Below are 19,799 nucleotides of genomic sequence, written 5' to 3'. Positions count from 1 at the left end.
CCAGAATAATTTTAACAAACCTAATTGACAATATTTCCCTCTAGAACTGCTCTTAATCCATATTCTGGAAAGCTCCTTAAACTCCCTGATGAGAGCAGATGAGAGATTTAAATGACATTTATGAAACATCCTTAGTGTAATGCTGTTATCATATACAATTGGTATATGTTCATAGTTAATACCTAGTGATTCCTCATAAAATAGTGTGATAATAGTACTGGTCTCTGGGCTTAATTTTCAGCAAGAAATGATTATTATGGAAATAATAGGAGGGTTTCAGTAATGCTCAATCTTGGCTACACATGGAAATGAGACCTAGAAAATATCCTACCAAATATATATGTGTCATACCAGAGAGATTCAAATTTCTGGAGTATGGATGTGACCTGCATAATTGAACTTTCAAAAGCTGTGTCGTTGTTCTAAAATATGTAACCAAGGCTGAGTATCTTAGAAAAAATGTCTAATAATAATAAAGAGAGGGAGTTAGCTTAACTCCCATTTGATTATTAGGTTGGAGAAAATGAGTTGGAATTCAGAGAAAAAAATGGATATGATGTGTTTCATTCATTCAACAAACATAATCCATGAGCACTTTCTATGTGCTAGGCCATGTTTTCAACAGCAAAGAGAGTTTGTTCTGCTAATAGGGAGAGAAGACAATGAACTATTAAGACATCTTAATCTAATTTCAAAGACTAGAACTAAGGCCTCTATGAGATGCTCACATTCCAAAGCCCAAAATCAACGTGACCAAAACAAACAAAACAAAAGAAAAATCATGAATAAAAACCTATGAGATAGAAAAGAAATCCAAAAGAAAGTGATTTGAGAAGATGCTTTCTGAGCTTAGTTCTTAAAAAACAAACAGAAGAGGACTGGGAATATGGCCTAGGGGTAGAGTGCTGGACTCATACCCATGAAGCCTTGGGTTCCATTCCTCAGCACCACATATGTAGAAAAAGCCAGAAGTGGTGCTGTAGCTCAAGTGATAGAGTACTAGCCTTGAGCAAAAAGAAGCCAGGGACAGTGTTCAAGCCCTGAGTCCAAGCCCCAGGACTGGCAACAACAACAACAAAAGAAAAGAAAAAAAAAACAGAAGTAGGAAGGACAGGTCAAAGAACAGAAACACAAACCAACAAAGGTGACATAAAATTGAAAAAAAGAGTGTCACAAAGGCCAACATTCTGAATTAAGTTTTAGGAATGACCTAACTAGTCCTTGATCTATTCCTTGAAAAGAGAAGTCTTACATTAAAGAAGAACAGAAGCATAAGTGAGTGTCTTTTGAGGAAGTTGTTTACAGTGTTAAGAGGCAGGACCATTATTGCCTAAGCTGCTTTCTTTTACTCTACTGAGTAAACAGCACTATTAATAAGTACAAAACTAATACTATGAAGCAAAAATGTATGCCTAAAAGTAGATTTAAGTTTCATCAAAGATCACTGACAATAATTACTGTATATGAATCTAAATTCTTGGTCCAGAAAATTGAATATGTAAAAATGTTCACAGGTATTCAGAGAACTTTTGGTAGTCATTTTAGAAATATAGTCTATTTGTGAAAAGTACACTCTATCCTACAACCAAGAAACTTCAAAATATGAAAGGGCTTTTAATTATAATTGTTTGACATGTTCACATCTAAAATTGGAGTTCCTCTGGGGTAGGTGGCTGTTCTCTAATTGGTGGATCCAGGAACCCAGTTTCTTCTGTCTTGTGGTGCTGCCATTTTTAATACTTGACAACTCAAGCCACCTTGCTCAGCTTCAGCAAAGCTGTGGGCGGCAAAAAGAGAACAGAGGGTCACCAATTAGAGCTCTTTTATGCCGGGCCTGAAATAGTACCCACCACTTTTGCAATCCATCTGTTGGCAAGAAATCAGTCTCTCTCTGGAACACCTCTGACCAAAAAGGAAGCTGAGAAATATAGTGTCAATATATGCTCAGGAAAAAGAATCCGATTTGGTAACAACTAGCCTCTTTCCAGCTTGAAAATGAAAGACCTTCTAGAAAACTGTACTTAGATGGATAACACAAGTTTTAAAAATTAGTTGAAACAGAACATGGAAACACTATAGGATTGAAACCATTGGGAGGGAAAAAATAGTGATCAGAACACAGGCTTTATCTTTTTCTATGTCTTAGAAAGGTACATAACAAATGTGTGGCGTTGTTGAACTATGTGAACTGGATGATAGTATGATCTAGTACATTCATCCTTCTATAAATTAATGTGTCCTATGAATGGAAATCATTTGTCAGTCTTGATAGTAATTTTCATGCACTTTACCTTATGACTCTTCTGGTCCATGCCTTATGAAATATTATTAAACAATAACTTGAATACAAGCTGACCCAATAAGAATGGATATTGAATGATAGTGGATGAAAGAAGCAAGAGTAGTTTCAAAGTAATCTGTTGTCTGGAACAGCTCAACAGGATTTTTTTTTTAAGCCAACAGAAATATTTTTAGGCCTTACATTCTCTTTTACAGAGTGTATTCTGCTGTTATAGTCCCAAAGCAGCCATCAACAAAATAAAAATGAATGGATATAGGTTGTTCTACAAGTAGCAGGACATATTTGATCTATAGGCCTTTGTATGCCATCCCCTGTTCTGGAGAATAGGCTAAAATCTGAAGACCATAAATCTCAATTTGTTCTTTTAAGACCAAAGAACAATGAGCCTAACACTGTATGTATGTCCTTTCTTAAAATAGAAGAGCTTAAAAACAGGCACTTTGGTCAGACACAGTGGCTCATCATGCCTGTAATCCTTGCTGCTTAGGAACCTGAGATCTGAAGATCACCCTGGTAGGAAGGTCCCTGAGACTCTTATTTGCAGTTAACTACCAAAAAGCCGGGAGTGGAGCTGTGGCTCAAGTGGTGAAATGCTAGCCTTGAGAACAAAAGTCCTGGAACAGAGTCCCTCCCCCACATAAAAAATGGGCAGGCACCCTAGCTCTTGTTTATATGTAAGAAAGTTAAATGTCAAGCAATCAATAAACGCTTTGACCCAGATTTCACAGCCGGAAAACTCTTTTTTGGATCATCTTTGCACTCCAACAAACATTTGGGTAAACCCAAAGATCAACAATTAATTGTTTGAGTAAAAGATAAAGGAGAGACCTTATATGGCAGTGTTGCCCAAGAGAAAAAGTTGGTTTCTTCTTGTTCTCTTCTTATTCTAGTATGTGACCTTGAGAGATTCCTTTGTCTTCCCTGGACTTTAATCTATAAGATGAAATGCTCATCTAGGTAACATCAAAGCCCCTCCCACAGTCTTAGGTTGAAGTTGTCATCCATGCTTTAGGGTAATTTTGTGAGAAGGAACTGAGACTGGCAATGTATATAACTCAGTGGTACAGTGCTTACCTGGCATGGACAACATCTTAAGTTTGATCTGCAGCACTGCAGTTAAGTCTTTTCCTTTATAAATCTAAAAGTAGCCTCTCCCCCCCCCCCCCCGCCCTGCCCCCATCATGGGGCTTGAACACAGGACCTGGGCTCTGTCTCTAACTTTTTCCACACAAGGCTAGGACTTTACTCCTTAGAGCTCACTTCTAGTTTTCTCATGGTTAATTGGAGATAAGAGTCTTATGGACTCCCCTGCCCCAGCTGGCTTTGAACTGCAATCCTCAGATTTCAGCCTCCTGAGTAGTTAGGATTATAAGTGTGAGCTACCAGCACTCGACTAAAAGCAGTCCCTTTGACTTTTTCTCTTTAAAAAAAATTTTTAATGTAAATTTTATTGTAAAGGCAATATAAGGAAGGGTTACAGTTTCATAAGTCAGGTAATGTGTCTGTTTCTTTCTTTTTTCCCCAAGGGGCAAATGACTTTTGTTTATTTATTTTTCCTAATATAAGTTTAGGTGAGACCAACGTATAAAATAAAAAAGTGATACTTTATGAATATGTGTTTTACAAGTTTAAATTCATATTTTCTGACTAAGAAGACATTTATTCAGAAAAACTAGGCTTATTTGAAACTAATTCTTTGTTTGTTTTTGCTTTTGTTACCAGTCCTGGGGTGTGGATTCAGGGCCTGAGCACTGTCCCTGGCTTTTTTTTGCTCAAGGCTAGCACTCTACCTCTTGAGCCACAGTGCCACCTCTGGCTTTTTTTCTATATATGTGGTGTTGAGGAATTGAACCCAGGGCTTCATGTATATGAGGCGAACACTATCACTAGGCCATATTCCCAGCCACTTGAAGCTAATTCTTTTACTTTGGGAGTTGTGAGTGATTGATGAATTCTGTTTATGTTTAGGATCTCATAATTCCACCCACTTAATTGTACTTGTTGGTTTGCTTCTGGTTATATAATGTTCATAACCATAAAATACAAAACATGGCAATTAGTCTTGCAAATTTAGAAGACATAATAAAGAAATGACAAGAGATACCTGACAAAGCAATATATTAACCTCATAACCCATTAGATGGTCTTTAGTATATTAATTGGTTATTCGCTTTAATAAGGTAAACTAAGCATTATAAAAGCTTGTATGTTTCAGGGTAAGCTAAATTTTGCTGTCGTGTTAAATGAACCTTAAAGCCTCAAGGAGTTGCTGAAATAAGCATGTATGTTTTGAAGAACTCATTGCTCATGTTACGTGTTCACTTCCTAGAGAGGTTGTGTGGAGGCCTCTGATCTATATACCACTCTTCAGGAATGCAGGCTGGTGATGCATATATCATCCTGTGCTGCTATACTATCCAAGTTACATCCTACTTTGGTTACTGAAGAAACAGAGGCTCTGGTGGGGTGGGGTTGGAGGTCGTAAGACACTGGCTGTTACAAACAGAGGCTGCTCTTTGCACATATGGATGTCAAACCTACATGCCACTTCAGTTCATGGTTGCCAGAATGAATTTCATGCCCATGTTCAGAATTTAGTGTACCATTTACATGAACGAAATATGCCACATTCCTTGGAGGAACTATAAAGTAGCGGATCTTGGGCTATAATTTCATCTGTAGATTTAAGATAACCACTGATTGGCCAAAAAGGAGGAAAAATAAAAACTGAAGATTTTACCTCATCACATAACATACCATACTTAGTAAGGAAACATACATTCATGTGTTTATGTACCATAGCTAAGATATTGACGCAACCCATATGCCCCTCAGGAGATGAATGTATCAGGACAATGTGGTACACATACACAAGAGAATTTTACGCTTCCATCAGAAAGAATGACATCACCCCATTCATAAGGAAATGGAAAGACTTGGAAAACATCATATTAAGTGAAGTGAGCCAGACGCAAAGAAACATAGATTCCATGGTTTCCCTCATTTGTAATAATTAGTATATATCTAGGATAGTCTTAGAAGAGGATCACAATTGCTCAAAACAATGTACATATGACTGTATAAAATTATGCCAATCAAAATAAACTCCAAGATATGGAAACAAGAGGTTTTTCTTTGTTGTTTTGTTTTGTTGTTTTTAATGTACTATGTGAGGTAATTTCTTTTTTCTTTCACTTTTTCCCCCCTCTATGGTTTATTCCCTGTTGTCACTGTATTTGATTTTGGTACGCTGTGTATTGCATATATGTTTATCTGAATTAGGGAAGGGAAGAAGAACAACAAAATGGTGAGACAAAGGACAAGGGTGAACTAATGCAACAGTGATAATCACAAAACTACATATTGAAAATGAATTGTACAACTTGGAGGGGCAGAGACTGGAGGGGGAGGGAGAGTGGGAGAAAAATGAGGGAGAGGGTAACAAGTTTGACAAGAAATGGATTCACTACCTTATTTATGTAACTGTAACCCCTCTGTATATCACCTTGACAATAAAATTAAATAAGTAAATAAATGTGCTTATTTATGATGTAGTACATTAGCAGGAAAAGTTCAATCTGAGGTCCAAATAATTCTTTAAATTCTCTGTATATTTTAAGAATCTCATCACCACCCCTTCCTTCCTGTCTTCTGGAAAACCAGTAGGCTAAGTACCAAGTAGCTGCCTATTAGTCTTTGTTCAGTTTATTCAATAAACGTTGCTGATGTGTTGACAGTGTACCCAGCCAAAACCTGAGAGTCCCTAAATAATGAGGGTAGTTGGGGGGATAGAGGGGTGCCCTGCTTCTCTCCTGAGAGGTAGCTTGAAATGGTCAAACTTTCTGTTCAATCTGCTCAGCAAGCAAAGATCCAGATTTTAAATATGCTCATTTTGCTGTCTGCTGTTAGGATTAAAAATAGATTTGTGGCAGAACAAAGTAGCCAGGCATGATTGTTCTTTGGCACATAAAAGTTCTGCAACCAGTTCTAAGGCTTGTCTGTCCAGGTTTAGGTTTCTCTTCCTGTATACTGAATGCTTTTTGGTGGATTCACATGACATTATTAGCATCACTCCCAAATGGTGTAGAAACCTTCCTAAGTATGGTGTCAGAAATTCTTCAGGCTATACTTGGAGAAATGTAATTGTTTTTTCTTTCTGTTAAATATTTTGCTAGCACTTACCACTTTGCTGCCTACATTTCAGGGCTGAAATGAGGGGAATATTGATAACAAATTGACCTTGCTTCCCAGCACTCCCTCTCAGACAGATGGAAGGACTTGTAGGCAGGTTCTCTTCTTATTGCCATTCTTCATTTAGAAGTCTAATATAGAAACCCTAAAATAAAAAGATCTAGAACTTTAAAATATAGAAGAGTAATGTCTCAAATTCATATACTAAAATAAAGCATTGGGTATACTACAAATGTTCCTCTTTATCAGCTTTTTAGAGGCAAAACAGTATCAAAAATTAAATGTAAGAAAGTGGAGCAACATGGGAAGCAACATCTGTCTCCTCATTGATGAGAGATACAAGAGGAAAAGAAATTGAAAAAGGGTGGGAAGAGAGGGTTTGGGAAGATAAAGAGGTAAAGGCAAGAGCACTCCAAGGCTATGAATACAGCTCCATTTACAAACACATATGCTACCACAACCTCATGGCAAGTGCAGGCTAAAAAAAAGGAACTGTGGTAGAAAGGGTATGAGGTTTGTCTTCAAAATATAATCGCCCTCTTTGGAGATTCTGATTAGATATTCTTTCTAAAGACTTTTTAAAGCTTTGTTGAGTTTTCACAACATTAGACATACATGGTAATACCTCTTTGGCACTGATTCACTGAGCTGATAGAAATTGATCCAAAAGCCACAGAAACTGTCACATTCCAGGTTTGGAGTATTTGAGGCTATAATTATATGTAATTGTAATTACAACTTTGAATAGGATATAAAAATAGAACTGAAATAATTCTATGGTAAGTTGATGAGAGTTACTGTGATCTGGGTTTCCTAGATCCCTGGTTGGCTTCACTTTCATTGAATTGATTTTCTTTTGACAACTGTGGCAATGTAAACCTTTCAGAGAATTTTTCTTTTTCTTTTCTTTTCTTTTTTCTTTCTTTTTTTCCAGTCCTGGGCTTGGACTCAGGGCCTGAGCACTGTCCCTGGCTTCTTTTTGCTCAAGGCTAGGACTCTGCCACTTGAGCCACAGCGCCACTTCTGGCCGTTTTCCATATATGTGGTGCTGGGGAATCGAACCCAGGCCTTCATGTATATGAGGCAAGCACTCTTGCCACTAGGCCATATTCCCAGCACTCAGAGAATTTTTAGAATTAAGGAATGTTTGTTTGGTACTTAGTAGATTGCAATGTTTATATTGAAGATATTTACTGTTTTTGTTTTTTTTAATTCAAATTGATCTAAAAATCATTACTAAGTTCATTCCACTCTAATGAAAAGTTATACAAAATCTTATCACTTACTCTGCAATGTTATGGTCATGCATGCATCTACAAAATTTCTTCTTATCCTCTGTATGGTAGTTTTGACACAAGTAGCAGTCTCATATTTGATAAGGAGTTTGGACATATGCTTTGTGGAGAAACAGTCACTGAGGTTTTAAATAATTTTTCAATAAAGTGTTTTAAATAGTTAAAAATGACCAGCTTGGCTATCTACCAACTTAAGGCTTTACATTTAGTGATGGTTATAAATGTTCTGTTTGTGTAAGAGATTTGTTCTGTGGTTTCTTAATATTTATAAAACCTCTTCACTACCTATGTTGTTGTTTTTTTCATTGTATCAATGTTTCTGATTATTTGAAGACTGACATTTCTATCTTATAAAATAGTTGTCTGGTAGAAATAACATGATTAATCTGACTTGGAAGATTATTAAAAATTTCTTCTTTTTCAAAATCTAGTTCGTTTATGAATGTATTGTCTAAAGATTTGCAGATACATGGTGCTTAGGTATCTCTGTGTGGGTTTTTTTGCCTCAGGATGTTACAATTGGGATTCTAGTTTAAATCTCATTTTCCCTGATGAGATTTAAAAGCCCTTTAATTTTGTCTGCATTAAAAAAGTATTTCAAAAAGTAGTACATAAAATTTTAGTCGCTAATAGTTTCAGTGATCTAGGACGTATGCCAAAAAGTGTTACTAATAGAAGAGTCATTGTTGCTATCTTCACAAAAAAGTAAGAAGTGAACTTGAGCATGAATTTGAACTGGCATGCAGTATGTATGACTGACAAAGGTCAGAGCTGGGCAAAGAGCAAAAGTATTGAAAAGAGAGACTATAAATATGACTTCACACATAGTCAATGTAAGCAAGCAAATTAGACAATATATAACTTAAAATGTAAAAAAAAAAACCAAACACAAAAACAACTACCTATAAAGAAAATATGAAAATCACAAACCAATGTTTTTCAATAATCCAGTTCTGGTCATTCTTAGAAAACTGAATATATTTTTCGTTTTTGTCTAAGAAAAAAATTATATCTATTTTTTTCTAGTTTGCATGTTCTGTTTTTTTCCCCAATTCAAAATTTTTAGCAAAAATACTGCCTTACTTGATGGACTGGGTGTGTAGCTCCGTGGTAGAATGCTTGCCTGCTGAGCATGAGGCCCTAACATAAAAAAAAAAGACAAAATGATTATAATTCTCCTGCGTGAAATTTTCATGTTTCAAGATAAGTTATCCGTACTGCATTAAACTAAATACTACAGTTGTCACTATTTTCAAAATAAAAAGAACAAAGTATTCTTTAAGAACTGATGTCCTAGGATAGTATATCTTAAAAACATTTGAAGAAGCTATTGTTTAATAACATAAGCTAAAAATTACTAGAGTGCAAGTTTCCAAATAATTAGGTTCTGTTCAGTAAACTTTTACCTCCTGTGGATTTCGTTTTGGTGTATAAAATATGGCACAATTAGGGGCTGGAAAGATGGCCTAGTGGGCAAGGCTTACAAGAAGAAGCCAGGGAGAGTTCTCAGGCCCCGAGTCCAAGGTCACATATACATACTAACATCTATGCATATGTACACATGTGAAATTTCCAGAATGTTACACATAAAACTGTGGAGCTTGATTCTGGAGAGAGCTTTCAGCAGGCTTGACTTTTTCTGCTTGTTTTATCATATGCATATACCTAGTTATGTATTTCCTTTTTAACTTAAATATATAGTAAAATAACTAAATAAACAACTTCAATGAAGCCAGAAATCACTAAGCAAAGGGAAAGACAAGGTAGTTCTACTTCTCTGTACAAAAACAACATGAAAAGATGGCCACTACAATTGAAACTTAAGGCACGATGATATTATTAATGTAACCTTGGGTTGGTTTAGAGAAGGTTTTTTTTTTTCTGATAGAAAATTCTAAGTGTCAAAAATAATGTGATGTAAGGTCCACTGAGCTACAAAATAATGAATTGTCTTTAATATTATTTCCACACTCAATTATTTCTTTTATTGAGCTTCAATAAAAGTTATATCACTATAAATGTAATTCAGTAGGATACTGTGATTGAATGCCTTACAGCTCACATTTACCAGAACTTACCATATTCCAGGCACTGATCTAGGTGTATTGACTCCATTTTTTTATTGTCTGAGACCAGGATTTGAACTTGGTATCTGATGCTTGATTTTGCTCTTTGGCTATCATTCCACCACTAAGACTTCTTAACATCTCTGTCTCTTACAACTAATGAGCCTGAGGGAAAGAAAGGCTAAATTAGTTCTTTCCATGGCACTATCAGGAAGTGAGGGTGCCAGAACCAGAAGCGGGCCTTCTGTTAATGATTAAGCAGCGCTGCATTGTGGGCAACTTATACTAACTTCAAGTGACTAAACTAGATATGAGGATAGCTTAGAGGCAAATTCAGAATAGATGGCACATTTCATACAGGTGACTAAGAGATGCAGCACATCTTAAGTAATTTGGGGCCATAGCTAGGTCACATTTAATTTAACATTGAATAGTCCAGCAACTTTTCATAAGACAGAAGGGGCTCATTGAAATATGGTCCAGGTTCTCATCCCTAAAACTACCTACATCTCCTCTCAGAAGGCAACAATTTTACTTGGTTATTATATATACTAACTGAGACTATTTCTCTGCATAAGGAACTATATACACATATATTATGTTGTTTTCAAAAATGGAAGCATGCCAAATGAAGTGTATAACATCTTGCTCCCCTTTAGAAATACATATGTATGCAGATATATGTGTATATATATTTACACATATCTGCATATATATGTATCAATATTCTGTTTAATCACCCCAGGAACTAATTGTTCTTTGTGATTTTAGAGCAGTGTCTCACTTTGTAGCCCAGGCTGGCCTTGAATTACCTATATAACACATGCTGATCATGAATTTTGTACCCTCCTGCTTCATCTGGTAAGAAGGCATTTTTTTTATTTTAATTTTTTGTTTGGTCATGGGGCTTAAACTTGGGACTCCGATGTTTCCCCTGAGTTCTTTTTCTCAATGCTAACACTCTACCACTTTGAGCCACAACACCACTTCTGAATTTCTGTTGGTTAATTGGAGATAAAAGTCTCACAGACTTTTTTGCCCTGCCAGCATCAAACCACAATCCTTATATCTCAGCCTCCTCAGTAGCTAGGATTATTATAGCCATGAGCCACCAGCAACCAGCTTAAGTGAGTGTTTTCAATTTCTGAGTAATATACACATGTCATATTTTACCTATTGCTTTGTTAAAGAATTTATTTTGCTGCTGTGAATTAAAAAAACAAATTATTTCATACATCATAAGAAATAGGACATATCATAAGAAGTGAGGTTGATAAACCAAAGGGTAAATGTGGGTGTCTGTGAGTCTGTGTGTGTATGTATGTGTCTATGTGTGTGCCTGTCCTGGGTATTGAACTCAGGATCTGAGAACTGTCCCTGAGCAAGTTTTGCTCTACCACCTGAGCGATAGCTTCTCTTTTGACTGGTTAATTGGAGATAAATGACTCACAGGCTTGCCTCCCTTGGCTGGATTTGAACCACAATCCTTAGATCTCAGCCTCTTGAGTAGCTAGGAGTACAAGCATGAACCGCTGGCACCCAGTTTGGGTATGTGCTTTTAAAAAATGTGGATAGATTCTGATAAATATCCTTCTACAGGAAGTAATGTTATTTACACCTGCCATAAGTAATACATGAGAGCAAAAATGTCAATATTTTCACACACTATTACCAAAATGTTATAAAACTTTTTTTCTTCACGGTTCCGGGGTTTGAATCCAGAGCCTTGTGTTTACCTAGGTAGGCATTCTACCACTAGATGCCAGCCTGAGTTAAAAGTTCAGTTAACTTTAGACTGGTCTTAGACCATAGGTAAGAGACCTACTTGTTCTTCCTGCATAGCTGGGATTAGAGATTTGAGCTATTATACCCATTTCATTTGTTCACATAGAGGTCTTACTAAGATTTTTGCCCAGGCTGACTTCAAACCACAGTCCTTCTGATCTCAGCATTCTCAGAATATGGGATTATAAACACTGGAACACCACATCCTGCCTTTAACAGACTTTTTGACATTCACTATTTTAAGAGAAGAAATTTGTATTTTTGGAAGTTACTTGAATTTCCTTCATTAGGAAAATACTTTTATTGTTGCTAATGTTTTTGATGTGCTTTCTGGGAGTTCATTTTCAAATCCACCATCATGATGATTTTCCCCCCATATTTTCTTCTAAGAATTTGATCGCTTTTGCTCTGGCATTTAGGCCTTTGATTCATTCTTATTTAATTTTTGTATTCTGAGGTAAAAGTTAAAGTTTATTCTTTTGAGTGTGAAAAAAACCAGTTAATCCTGAAAGATTTGTAGAAGATAATATCCCTTCTCCCATTAAATGAACTTGATATCCTTACTGAAATCAGTTTTGTCATAAATGCTTATTTTTGAATGCTTAATTTGAGTTCATTTGACCTGTATTTCTAGCCTTAAGTCAGAACTTTGTTCAATTACTGCAACTTTGCATAAAGTTCTGAAATTGGGACAGGAAGACTTCCAATTTAGTTTTTTCCCTAAAAACATTAGCATTTGGGGGGTTTTTGTAATTCCATATGAATTTAAAAATGAGGTTTTCCGTATCTACAAAGCAGTTAAAATTTTGATAGATAACATAATACATGTATAGATTATAGCAACATTATTCACAAATACTTAAGAGTATTTAACTCAAATGTTCAACAACTGGTGTACAGCTAAATAAAGCGTGATATATCTGTATAATGGAACATTAAATAAGAGTAGTATACTAATACATGATATTTACCAAAAAAACCTAATTCCATAGAAAGTACATCAATCAGCGATTGCTTGGGGCTGAGGCTGGGACTATTAATGAGAGCCAATAATACATTTCTTTCTCATTTGTTGGAAATATTAAAAAATTAATTTTAGTGATAATTTCACAATTGTATAAGCAGTTGCATTGTATTTTGTCTTTGCTTGTGTGCTAGCTCTTGGGTTTGAAATCAGGGCCTGTTCCTGAGCCTCTGGCTCAAGGCTATCACTCTACCAATTTAGCCACAACTCCACGTCTAGCTTTTTAGTGGCTAATTGGAGGTAACAGTCTCACAGACTTTCCTGGCCAGGCTGACTTTGAACCACGATCCTCAGATCTCAGTAGCTGAGATTACAGACATGAACCAGTGGTTCCTGGCCAATTGTATATTTTAATTTAATTTATGGCATGTAAATTCTATATCAATAAACGGACTTTGAAAATATGCCAAAAGGTAACGTAAAGAAGCGAGGATGGTATTTAGGATATTTCTTTTTTTTCTTTCTTTTTTGTGTGGTTTGGGTGCTATCCTTGAGCTTTTTTGCTCAAGGCTAGTGTTCTAGCACTTTGACTAACATCCCTACTTTCAGTTTTTAGGTGGCTAACTGGAGATAAGAGTCTTATAAACTTTCCTGCCTGGGCTTGAAATGTAGATCCTTATATTCTCTCTCCTGAGTAGCTAGGATTACAGGCCTGAGCCACCATGCCCAGTGGAAATTTCCTTTTTTTTTTTTTTTTTAAAGAAGAACTTGGAGAATGCAGTCCAAAATTCAATGCATACCTACAGAATTTTAGAAAATTGAGGGAAGGGGTGGGCTGAGAAAGGGCGGGTGAGGAAGCTGAAAAGGGTGACAATGATCAAGATGTATTGTATTCATAAATTGGTTTGTTGAATGGTTAGTGTTGGTTTGTACAAATACTTAAAGATAATAAAAATATTTTTAAAACATTGTATAAAAAAGGAGAGGGCTGGGAATGTGGCTTAGTGGTAGAGTGCTTTCCTGGTATGCATGAAGCCTTGGATGAGATTCCTCAGTACCACATAACAGAAAAAGCTGGAAGTGGTGCTAGCCTTGAGCAAAAGAAGCTCAGGGACAGTGCCTAGGCCCTGAGTTCAAATCCCAGGACTGCCCCCCCCCCCAAAAAAAAACACCAAACAAAGAATGAGAGGGTTTAGGTGGCAGATAAAGGTAGGATAGAAGGAAAAAATGATAGTTCTAAGGAAAGAAAAAAATGTAACAGAGACTATCATGAGATTACTCGGGTCAAGAGTTTAGAAATCCATCTTTGTAGGAGAGGCAGGGACAGCAGAAAGGATATCTTTTCTAAGTCAAAATATGGAGAAAAGCTAGGACAGATTGCAGGAAAAAGAGGAAGAAAAACAAGTGTTCATATTTGATGACCTATGATATTCTGGGTCCTGTTAGAGGCAAAGTAATATTTGTAGTGATGGATTTGGTACTTCAGGAGAATGATGACAGATCAGACAGCAAGGGTAGAGAATAAGAAGACAAGCTGACTATACAGACAAAAGGATTTTGAAAGCATCAAGGCTCAGCTGAGTTTAAGTCTAAATTTGTAAATCATTCAATCATCAAATGTTATCAGCAACTCCTGCCTTTTACCAGTAGACGCAGAAAAATGGATGATGGATTAACTGCCTATTGAAACTGTATTTGAGCTTGAATAATGGATGTGTAACAGTGCAAATTTATTCCAGAATAAAAAATGCAAACATAATTTTCATATCTTATTGTAAATTAAACAGTCAGTAAGACAGTTTAAAACATAATTTAGGAAAACAATTTCAATGTGGTTAATCGGGATAAAGTTAAATCATTTAAATAATGCCTTCTCTTCCTTCCCCTCCTCCTCCTCTGCTTTCTCCTCCTTCTAGTACCAGTGGCTTGGCTATGCCTGCTTGTCTGGGGCTCTACCATTGAGCCATACCTCTCTCTAATCTAGCTTTGTGCTGGCTAATTACAGATAAGTCTTTTGATGATGATGATGATGATGATGATGTCTGCTGTGGGGCTTGAACTCAGGACATGGTGCTAAGCCACTTGAGCGATGGTGCTAATTCCAGCTTTTGAGTGGTTAATTGGAGATAAGAGTCTCTCAGGGACTTTTCTGCCCCTGTGCCAGTTTTGAACTTCAATCTTGAGATCTCAGTCTCCTGAGTAGCTAGGATTAGGGGCATCGGCCACTGGCGCCCTGCACTAGAAATGAGATCTTTTAAACTTTCATGCCAGGACTGATTTCAAACTGAGATCCTCTTGCATCCAAAACTCAAATAATAGGATTTGGATGTACGTAGGATCATAGGCATGAGCCACCAAAACTCAGCTATGTCACTGAAATTCTTTTAAAAAATATTTTTTAAAGCTTACCAAGACTCTTTTGTAACTTATAAGTAGTACTGAGCATGATAATTCTTCTTGTTTAAATGGAGTGCACAGATACAACTAAGAGAAAGTTACCATCTGTTGTCTCAGGTCAGGATGCTATAATAAAATACATAGACTGGGTGGCTTTTAAACAACAGGAAATTTATTTCTCAACATTTATTTCTGGAGTCTAAAAGCCTGAGTTCAGTGTCTTGGTAAGGTCAGGCTCTAGTGAGAGGCTTCTCTTGAAGGTAGCAGAGCATAGTCTGCAGAAAGGTTTGAGAGCTCTCCAGGATCACTTTTACAAGGGCATGAACTCACTCAAGAGAGATTCCTCCTCATGATCCAGTCACCTCCTAAACATCCTACCTCCAAATACCATCATGTTGTGGTGGGCAAAGGGTGTTATGTCTCAGTACATGAATTGGGAGAGTGACCACCAGTATCGCATTCATTATACAGGACCTTAGTGTAGTCTGGTACTCCTCCGATGCCCTCCCCCCCCCCCCCCCTGCCCTTTGAGGCAGTATTTTGGAACTCTCAGATGCTTGCTTGATAGACAAAACATTTCCTGGGCCCCTTCATCACAAACACTGTGAAAGTAAATAACTCTTCCTTGTTTATCTGGGAATGCAGCCCGGACTTGCTGTATTTTTAACCAGGTAGAAGGTTGATGCTGATGTTCAAATGGAGTTTATCCAACCAAGTAAGAATTTAAACTGAAAATGTGTTGAAAAAGATCAGTCAAATGATTTGGAAAATTGACCAAAGGGCAGAGGACCCACGAGGGAGGCATAATCCTTAGTACTTCAGTAGCTGAGCAAATAGCTCATGTTCTTCAGGTGCTGGAGTCCATTAAATTGAGAAGCGTGATCAGACAACTTCCCAATTCAAACTTGTTCTTCAAAAACTTTAATAGACTAGTAATTCCAAGAGGAAAAAAGTCTTTTTACTTAACGTTTGTGTGGTGGTGTGTGTGGGGGGAGAGGGATTAAAAGAGCTTTAAAGAAGTATGAAAGGAAGGAAATAATTGGATCTCACAGGAAGCAAAACCGTGTAGTACATGTTTGTGAGAGCCAGGGTCCTCTCACAAGGCACTGCTCTTTCTCTGTTGAGATTCTCTGTTCCTAAAGGACACTAAAGCCCTCTAATTACCATGCTATACTGGCCTGGATTCATGGCTAGTCCAATTGTTGTATCAGTTTACAAGATCACAGTGGGCTTGAAATATGACTTCCCATGCTATATTTTAATTACGATCGCAGTCTTAATGTATCTCACTGGCTCTTCCAAAAGGAATTGTAGTAAAACTGCAAAAGTTTTGTGTGGACGGTGTTCCTTCCTCCCCCTCACCACAAACACGCGCACGATAGACACACACACACACACACACACACACAACTTTTAAATATTATTTGCAAGACTCTCCCAGGCTCGGAACACTACGCAGCTCCAGTAAAGATTACCCCTTAGGCCAGTTTTCAAAGCCCGAGTTTGCAGTGCCCGTGGGAGGCTGGCAGTCCTGAAAGTCCGGTTGGGCCTGGGACAGGCCGGGGCGGGGCGGGGCGGGGCGGGGCGGGGCAGGCCTGTTCCACTTTAGCGGGACTGGTGGGGGGAGCCGGGTGAGAACTCGAGGAGATTTCTCTATTAAGCCAGTCCCAAGTTTTCGAACCTGGGATTACGTGGCAAAGGGATAACGAAGATCACTCCTTTCGAAGTGAGGCAGCCAAAACTTGGTGTTAAGAAGAGTCACGACAACTTTGTAAAACTTTGGTCCCCCTCGGCCCCCCTCGCTCTCAGTGTACCGCGTTCCGGCCTCTCCTCCCCCAACTCCCCCGCCCCTCCCGCCCTGTGCGGCGACGCGCGGAGCCGCCGCCCCCGGGGTGGTTTCTCGGGAAGTGCATGGACGCGCGGGTGGTCGCCGCGGCCTCCGGTACCGTCGACGTCCCGGGCCCCGGCGCGGGCCCCGCGGCCTTCCCCGCGTTAGCATGGACTACCTGACCACGTTCACGGGGAAGAGCGGGCGCCTCCTGCGGGGCACCGCCAACCGCCTGTGGGGGTTCGGGGGTGGCGGCGAAGCCCGGCAGGTGCGCTTCGAGGACTACCTGAGGGAGCCCGCCCGGGGAGACCCCGGGTGCGGGTCCCCGCCCCACCGGCCCCCGGCGCCGTCCAGCCCGGAGGGACCTGGTGAGCCCACCTTTGCTGGGGTGGGGGTGGGGTGTCCCGCGCGGCTGGCCGGCGCGGGCTGAGGGCCGGGGTGGGGGCGTGTGGCGACGGCGGTGGGTGCGCGTCCAGGTGCGGGGCAGGTATGCTAGGTGGGTGCACCGCGACGGTGCCCGGGGTCGGCAGGGCGGGCGGAGGGAGGGAAGACTTGGGGCGGCGAGTGGGACTCTTCCTGCCCGGCCCTTCCTGCTTTCCTCACCTGGACAGAGCCGACGAGCTGAAAAACCGCGCCAAGTATTTCAAGTGGCTTCCCTCGGGGCCTCCAGGGGTGGAGGTTGAGCCTCCCTCCGGGGACGTCCGGAGACCCGGGGCCATGGCTGTGGCGCCTTTGGGATTTGATTCGCCTGCCAACTGTTGACTTAAAAAGCCAAGTTCTGCTTCGCAGGAGAAAACGTCCTAGTACCCGATTGCGTTTTGTATGGTGTGCTTTGAAAGGCTGTATGTTTTTCTTTCCTTTAGAATATATATATGTAATTCTTTATAAGTATATATGTATATATACATATATATATATAGTTACTGTTCTCTGTTCTTTTTCCTTTGAGGTGGTAGAACTTAGAAACTTTTCCCCCCCTCTGTCACCGTTGATATAGAGCAGTTGTGTTTCCTGTCATCCCAAGTAGCTTTCTACTTTTAAGAACTCAAGTCGTTGTGGTATGATTTTGATCAGTGTTGTAATCTGTTGGTCTGTAGAGCCGACTGGTGGTTTGTTGCTGGCTTCTTTAAGTGATTAAGTTATCCATCTCCTACTCATTTATCTTCTTTAAATTTTCCTTGCTCATCTTAAAAAACGCATTGGGGGCGGGGTCATGAAACTAAAAAATATTGAGTATTTTGAGTTTCTCTGACACCCTCCCCCCCTCAAATCCTGGTAGTTACTTTGAAGCAGTAGGACTCCTAAACCATCTGTTGATCAATGTAGGTAGGTATATAACTTAAGCTGTGGAAAAACATAGAATCTCATTTCTTTTGAATTTTTGTGTGTGTAATTAGAACTTGAAAGGGGGAGAATACCTTTTGTTTCTACTGTAAAGATCTTTAACCTGATGCAGAATCGTTCTAAATGTGGACCAGAAATAAGGAATGGAACTTTTGAAGCGTTTTTGTATAGCAAATTCTTAAAATGAGATTTCAGGTACCTCTTTGAAAGCAGTCCTTCAGATGAAGAATTTGAAAATATATAGAATAGCATAACTAGAAAGGAACATATATAATATACCTAAATATATATGCCTAAGTCTTTCACTAAAATTTATTGGGCACATATGTTTTCCTTCAGAAGTTCAGCTTCAAAAGCCATACAGATCCTCTTCTCTCAGAGTTGCCTTGTGAATTCATTGTATGGTTCTTTTTCATATTCAAGATGTCACTCAATCTGACAGATAGAGAGGTCTTGTGATGTCACAGAAGTAGGACCATAGTCAAACATGATTTACTTGCTGTAAGAATTTTGACAAGTTACTCTCCTTGGGCTGTTTCCTCTTTTGTAAATGAGGTTGATTGGATAATCTCAAAATTTCACCATTGTAGAGTTTTTTCACTTGGAGCAGAAACTAGTGAAAATGGTAGGTGGAAGCTAGAAAATACCAAGGAAAAACTTGGTATGACTATGAAGTTATAGTACAGAGTTCTGAATGCAGTTCAATAAATCAATGCCTTAATAATCAGTAGTTAGAATAGATACAGGTTCTCCAAGTTTTCTTGATTTGAGAGGCATAATGTATGTATACAAATAAAATGTGGTTCTTTTTAAGCCTATGCTGAAAATGAGATGTTGTTTGCAGCTAACTTTAGGTTGGTTTGTTGTGTTTTTGGGTTTTTTTTTTTTGTTTGTTTGCTAGTCCTGGGGTTTGAACTCAGAGCCTGAGCACTGTCCCTGGCTTCTTTTTGCTCAAGGCTAGCACTCCACCTTTTGAGCTACAGTACCACTTCTGTTTTTTTCTGTTTATGTGTTACTGAGGAATTGAACCCAGGGCTTCATGCATGCTAAGCGATCACTGTACTGCTAAGCCACATTCCCAGCCCTTCAGAAGTGTTTTTGCTATTGGATTGTTCCTTGAATTTGTATCCTTCAGAATGAGTGTGTGTCCAGTCTGCCTGAAGGATTTCTTCTGCCCTTCCTGCTATGATTACCCTAATTTGTTTTTGTTTGTTTGTTTGTTTTTTCTTGCAGCAGCTACATTTCCTGTCATTCTTAAGTTCTTGAAAAGGTTCTGTAAGTTGTGGCACTGTTTTGTTACACACCTCACTTGCTACATGGGCTACATTCCAGGAGTCTGTTACTTGTCCCTTAGCATTTCGTTCTCAGTAAAGTGGTAAAATAGTTTTACAATTGACTGGTTAAGAGCAGATCATCTAAAACTTTGGTCAGCTGTTCCTGATTTTATCCTTCCTATAGACAAACCATTTATTAGACATTATTGTTAGCTTCTCAAAGGTGGCAGCTCTTCCTCTTAGCAGTTTTTCTGTTTCCTGCCTTACACTGTAAAACCCCTCAAGACAACCACAGTTAAGATTTAGACATAGTAAGAAGATTACTACAATATTGCCATAGTTTATAACAGTTG

At 38.7% G+C, this 19,799-nt stretch overlaps 1 protein-coding gene across 7 annotated transcripts in view; it reads left to right on the top strand.

Moving 5' to 3' along the window:
* Positions 1-19,799, top strand: part of Oxr1 (oxidation resistance 1) — a 274,194-nt gene that overhangs the window by 196,677 nt on the left and 57,718 nt on the right. The window contains exon 1 of one of the 7 annotated variants that reach the window (XM_048358826.1): positions 16,634-17,196. The exons of 4 other annotated variants lie outside the window; for them this stretch is intronic. In XM_048358826.1, the coding sequence (XP_048214783.1) occupies positions 16,998-17,196 (199 nt within the window). In that variant the 5' untranslated portion in view covers positions 16,634-16,997. Of the gene's footprint in view, positions 1-16,633; positions 17,216-19,799 lie in introns of those variants that run through there. 2 more of the 7 variants (XM_048358829.1, XM_048358832.1) reach the window with 2 other exon arrangements.

Source organism: Perognathus longimembris, chromosome 12 (genome assembly GCF_023159225.1).
Source record: "Perognathus longimembris pacificus isolate PPM17 chromosome 12, ASM2315922v1, whole genome shotgun sequence".
NCBI lineage: Eukaryota > Metazoa > Chordata > Mammalia > Rodentia > Heteromyidae > Perognathus > Perognathus longimembris.
The sequence above is the reverse complement of the archived record's forward strand: the minus strand, read 5'-3'. Positions and strand labels throughout refer to the sequence as shown.